The sequence below is a fragment of the Chenopodium album genome, chromosome 10 (genome assembly GCF_948465745.1).
Source record: "Chenopodium album chromosome 10, dcCheAlbu1.1, whole genome shotgun sequence".
In the NCBI taxonomy this organism is placed as follows: domain Eukaryota; kingdom Viridiplantae; phylum Streptophyta; class Magnoliopsida; order Caryophyllales; family Amaranthaceae; genus Chenopodium; species Chenopodium album.
This window is the reverse complement of record NC_137843.1, coordinates 29,124,382-29,130,050: the sequence shown is the minus strand read 5'-3', so window position 1 is coordinate 29,130,050 and position 5,669 is coordinate 29,124,382. Positions and strand designations below refer to the sequence as shown.

General features: G+C 35.0%; 2 protein-coding genes across 2 annotated transcripts; both read right to left on the bottom strand.

Annotated features, from left to right (window-relative positions):
• Nucleotides 1–564: 564 nt before the first annotated feature.
• LOC145565127 (uncharacterized) lies at nucleotides 565–2,210 on the bottom strand. Its single transcript, XM_081625220.1, has 2 exons — nucleotides 1,627–2,210; nucleotides 565–1,363 (listed from the first exon to the last, which is right to left on the bottom strand). The coding sequence occupies exons 1-2, from the start codon at nucleotides 2,208–2,210 to the stop codon at nucleotides 565–567; spliced, it is 1,383 nt and encodes a 460-aa protein (XP_081481346.1).
• Nucleotides 2,211–3,297: 1,087 nt separating this feature from the next.
• On the bottom strand, nucleotides 3,298–4,723 carry LOC145565126 (uncharacterized). Its single transcript, XM_081625219.1, has 5 exons — nucleotides 4,523–4,723; nucleotides 4,322–4,428; nucleotides 3,838–4,072; nucleotides 3,652–3,720; nucleotides 3,298–3,561 (listed from the first exon to the last, which is right to left on the bottom strand). Exons 1-5 carry the CDS (start codon nucleotides 4,721–4,723, stop codon nucleotides 3,298–3,300), a joined length of 876 nt encoding a protein of 291 aa, XP_081481345.1.
• Nucleotides 4,724–5,669: the final 946 nt, after the last annotated feature.

The window sequence follows — 5,669 nt, the reverse complement described above, 5'->3', positions numbered from 1 at the left end:
ATACTTCAGAGCCACACAACAAATAACTAGTATTTTTCCTCCCCCACACTTAATCGTTTCATTGTCCTCAATGAAAACACAAATTTAAGAAGAGAAAGCAGAAACTTAGCTGGTTTCTAGAAATGTTCTGGACATCTAATCAGAGTGTGGATATCATTCTATCTGTCTTTCTGCTGAATCAGTTTGGTTTTCTTTTTTTATTATTTTTTATTTTTTTTATTGCTTCTGCGCGTTTGCTCCACCTTGAATCGTCATATTATATAGTACTGGCGAGGAGTGATAGGTTGCCTAACATTCAGGTTGCAGCATGATTAAATTATCCGAGAGTATCTAGATTTATTTGGATGTGTGAATGTGTTTGCAAGAAAGGTCTATCTATTAAGCTCATAAGCATGCATATAATCATTATAAAGAGTGATTCTTTGAGCAAATAGAAAGCAACACCTAAGATAAAATAAAATAAAATAAAACAGTAAAACTAGAAAGCAAAGTAGATAAAATTATTCTTGGGTTGCCTCCCAAGCAGCGCCTCCGTTTAGAGTCGTTGGCTCGACATGCTTCTCTTCATGCTTGTTCGAAGAATACGTCTTCAATCATGGTCACATAAGCTTGATCATAGAATGGTTTTAACATGTGACCATTAACCTTGAAGACTTTGTTGGTATTGAAATCTTTGATTTCTACTGCACCATGAGGAAAAACGTTAGTAACAACAAAATGGCCAAGCCATCTAGTTTGCAGTTTTCCTGGAAATAATTTCAAGCGAGCATTAAAAAGAAGAACTTTCTGTCCAACCTGAAATGATTTCCTAGATATGTTCTTATCATGGAAGGCTTTGGTTTTGTCTTTATAGATTTTGGCATTTTCATATGCCTCTAACCTCAATTCTTCTAGTTTAAGCAACTGTAATTTCCTCTCAACTCTATGGGTTACATGATATTTCTCCAAAAGTGCACCAAAGGTTTTGTTGCAAAAATGAGTCCCTCTATCACTTATGATGGCCTTAGGCATGCCGAATCTATTAAAACTATGACTCTTAACATATTTAACAACAGTTCTAGCATCATCGGTTATCATAGCCTTTGCCTCTACCCATTTAGATACATAATCAACAGCAAGAATGATATAAACTTTACTAAAAGAAGAGGGATTGGGGCCCATAAAATCTATACCCCACACATCAAATATTTCACAAATAAGGATACCAGATTGAGGCATTTCATTTCTTTTAGACAGATTTCCAGTCTTTTGACAACGTTCACAAGATTTACAAAACAAATATGCATCTTTGTAAATAGTAGCCCAATATAAACCACATTCAAGTACCTTATGAGCAGTCCTTTGAGGACCAAAATGCTCTCCACTTTCAAGATTATGACAAAAAGTAAGAATAGAAAGCATCCATAAACACTTCTACTTAGATGGTCAGCAATTGGGTTTTGAACACCCTTTCTATCTCTAATTTCCACGTGAAATTCCTGTAATAGAAGCATCCACCTAAGCAACTTAGGTGTTGAGTGACTCTTCTTTAACAAATATTTAAGAGCCGCATGATCAAAATAAATAATCACACGAGTGTCAAGTAAGTAGGGCCTAAACTTCTTTAAAGCAAAAACAACCACATACATCTCCTTTTCAGTTACAATGTAATTGCATTGGGCATAATCAAGTGATTTAGAAGCATAATGGATCACATAAGACTCTTTATCCTTCTTTTGCCCTAAAACTGCTCCTACAGCCTTATTACTAGCATCATACATAATTTGAAAAGGCAAAGACGAATCAGGGGGTCTAATCACAAGAGCACTTGTCAATTTGTCTTTTAAATCATCAAAAGCCTTTTTGTATTCATCATTAAAGTCAAAAACAATATCTTTAGCAAGCAAGGCACATAAAGGTGAAGCAATTTTAGAGAAATTTTTGATAAAACGTTTATAAAAGCCGGCATGTCCTAAAAATGATCTAACTTCACGAACACATGTAAGATAAGGCAAAGAACTAATGACATCAATTTTAGCTTTATCAACCTCTAAACCTTTAGCACTAACAATATGACCAAGAACTACACCTTGTTCAACCATAAAATGACATTTTACAAAATTCAAAACAAGATTAGTTTCAACACATCTTTTCAAAACTTGAGATAAAGCATGAAGACATCTATCAAATGAATCACCAAACACAGTAAAATCATCCATAAACACTTCCATATCTTGTTGAATCAAATCAGAAAATATACTCATCATGCATCTTTGAAATGTTCCAAGAGCATTACATAAACCAAAAGGCATTCTTCTAAAAGCAAATGTACCAAAAGAACAAGTAAAAGTGGTTTTATCTTGATCTTCAGGGGCAATGGGTACTTGTGTGTAGCCAGAATAACCATCAAGAAAACAGAAAAAAGATTGTCCAGCAAGTTTTTCTAACATTTGATCAATAAATGGTAGGGGAAAATGGTCTTTTCTAGTAGCTTGATTAAGTTTCCTACAGTCGATACAAACTCTCCATCTATTAGAAACTCTAGTAGGGACAAGTTCTCCTTTATTATTCTCTACAACAGTTATTCCACTCTTTTTAGGTACCACGTGAATTGGACTTACCCATTGGGAATCAGAAATAGGGTAGATCACTCATGCATCTAACCACTTTAAAATTTCCTTTTTAACTACTTCCATCATTGAAGGATTTAATCTACGTTGAGCCTCTCTAGTTGGTTTAGCATCTTTTTCAAGAAAAATTTGATGCATGCACATAGCGGGGCTAATGCCTTTTATGTCAACTAAAGTCCATCCTAAGGCTTCCTTATGATTTTTAAGCAAATTCAATAACCTAATCTCTTGAGATTCATTTAAAGAATAATCACAGGTAGAGTCTCATTATCACCCAAATAAGCATACTTCAGATTAAAGGGAAGGGGTTTCAATTCTAATTCAGGAGGCTTAGAAGTAATCAATTTAGGCACAACAGAAGGCAAGATTTTTGGCAGCCATCAGAAACATCAGGTTCAAGCACATTAGATTCAATCACATCAGACGAAGCTACAAAGGAATCAACCATTTCTGTTTTTTCAACATCACCAAAAACACCATTTTCAAACAAATTTTCACACCACTCATCAAAAAAATCTTGAGCCATCCAATCACATGCATCAAAAGAATCTATAGAACTAACATTGTTGATATCATTAGGGTATTTCATAGCATCAAATATGTTGAATTTAATCATTTCACCATCAAATTCCATTGTTAGATTACCTTCATGAACATCAATTTTAATTTTGGAAGTCTTTAGAAAAGGTCAACCCAACAATAAAGGAACACTGTCAGATCTCTCACCCATATCAAGCACATAAAAATTAGCAGGAAAAACTAATTCATTCACTTGAACAAGTACATCTTCTAAAACTCCCATAGGAAATGCATTAGATCTATCAGCTAGTTGGATAACAACATTAGTCTTAGACAACGGACCCACATTCAAGGTGTCATATACAGATTTAGGCATGACATTGATTGAAGCACCTAAGTCTAGCATGCATCTTTCAAAAATAGAATTTCCAATCTTACATGGAATAGAAAACATGATAGGATCCTTACATTTAGGAGGAAGTTTCTTTTGAATTACTGCTAAAATATTTTCCCCAATACTTACCTTTTCATAAGGCCGAAATTGTCTTTTATTAGTACAAAGTTCCTTAAGAAACTTTGCATAGCGTGGTACCTACTTAATAGCATCAAGAAGAGGAATATTAACTTCAACTTTCCTAACAGTCTCTAGAATTTCATTGTCCATAGCTTCTTTCTTAGCTTTAGCAAATCAAGAGGGGAAAGGGGGAACATTTTTAAAACGAGAAACATCAAAATTCACATCAGAATTACTCTTCCCTACAGGTTCTTTCTCACTCTCTTTATCATGTGTTTCCTTACTCTCACCAACTACATCCTTAGGTCTGACTTCTACCTCTTTCTCTACTGCTCTACTCTTTATTTTAGGTTCTGTTAACTCTTTACCGCTCCTAAGTGTTACAGCTTTAGCATGTTCATTTGGATTGGCAAGTGTTTGAGAAAGAAGTCTATTTGAGAGTTGAGATTCCAAATTACTAAAAGTAGTGCTTTTTTTACCTATTTGAGTATCAATGTGATGTAGGTGAATGTTAGTTTTCTTTTGATATTCAACACCATGATCATGAATCTGTCCTATTTGGTTTGCTAACTATTTCACCAAATCTTCTAATGAAGGGCTAGCAGGTTTAGGTGGTGGGTTTTGTTGACCATGTTGTTTGAATTGATTAAACTGTTGAAATTGTGGTCTATTTCCATACCTTAGGTTAGGGTGGTCTTTCCAGCCTTCATTATAAGTCTGTGAGAAAGGATCATACTTCCTATTTTGTTGACCAGAAAAACCCCCTAAAGCATTAACATCTTCACTCTGTAAAGTAGGACATTCATCAGTAGCATGAGAAAAATCAGAACAAACACCACATACTCTAGCTCTAGACTCATTACCAGGAACAATTTTTGACACTAAGGTGGTTTAGAGTAGCAATTTGTTGTGCATTTTCTTGTAATTGATTTTGAATACCACTTAAATCCACATCATTAACTCTTCTAACATCACTCCTACTACTATGTTGTTGAGTGTTTTGGGCCATATTGGAGATTAGGGTCTTAGATTGGGATGGTGTTTTGTCAACTAAAGCACCCCCACTAGCAGCATCAATCATTCCCCTATCACTAGGCAGCAATCCCTCGTAGAAATATTGAATTAAAAGTTGGTCACTAATTTAATGTTGGGGACAAGAAGCACATAACTTTTTAAAGCGTTCCCAATACTCATATAGTGACTCATTACCATGTTGTCTAATATCACATATTTCTTTTCTAATGGACCCAACACGACTTGCGGGAAAGAATTTTTCAAGAAAAGCTTTTTGGACAGCCTCCCAAGTTGTGATGGATCCAGAAGAGAGAGAGTACAACCAATCTTTAGCTATATCATGTAAGGAGAATGGAAAAGCAAGCATTCGAATATGATCTTGATCAATTCCTTCCGGTTTCATAGTGGAACACACAACAATAAATTCTTTTAGATGTCTGTGTGGATCCTCACCTGCGTTCCCATAAAATTTAGGGAGAAGATTAAGAAAACCTGAATTGAGCTTCAATGGTTTTTCCAGAGTAGGAAAAACAATGCACAAGGGCTCATCGTCCAGCTTTGGAGCTCCTAGCTTTTTCAACGTCCGTTCAGTCATAAATGTGTATTTGATTGGTAGTGGATCTTCTACTTCAAGTTCAGCTTCTGCACTAAAAATGTGAAGTAGCTTCTCTAGTTCTGCCTCATTTAGGAAGCCTACGTACGCTTTTATGTGTTGAAGTCTTGCTTCTGTATCGTACGCGTACATGCACCTATAAAGAAAACAGAAATTAATGAGAAATGAGCTTGAAATATTAGTGCAGAAATATAGAGTTCAATAATCAATTTCTGGACAGATTTGTAACTAAGCAAGAATTATAGCTTTAGCAGTTTTGAAGCAATGAGATCAGGTATTCAGACAAGAAATTTTAAATTTCATGTAACTGGCAGTGATTATACTAAATTTTCAGTAGTAAATCAGCAATTCAACATCAGACGAGTAATGATGTGACCAAATTAGTAATCCAACAGATTGG

What these genes read in the sequence shown, in the direction of transcription:
- LOC145565127 (XM_081625220.1), bottom strand. Translation starts at nt 2,210, where the DNA reads ATGGAAGTGTTTATGGATGATTTTACTGTGTTTGGTGATTCATTTGAT. An exon ending in ATTGTAACTGAAAAGGAGAT is followed by an intron (nt 1,364 to 1,626) that starts GTATGTGGTTGT and finishes TAATCTTGAAAG; the next exon opens with TGGAGAGCATTTTGGTCCTC.
- LOC145565126 (XM_081625219.1), bottom strand. Translation starts at nt 4,723, where the DNA reads ATGATTGATGCTGCTAGTGGGGGTGCTTTAGTTGACAAAACACCATCC. An exon ending in AAAGACCACCCTAACCTAAG is followed by an intron (nt 4,073 to 4,321) that starts GTATGGAAATAG and finishes ACTCTCAAATAG; the next exon opens with ACTTCTTTCTCAAACACTTG. An exon ending in ATGTTTCTCGTTTTAAAAAT is followed by an intron (nt 3,721 to 3,837) that starts GTTCCCCCTTTC and finishes GCTATTAAGTAG; the next exon opens with GTACCACGCTATGCAAAGTT.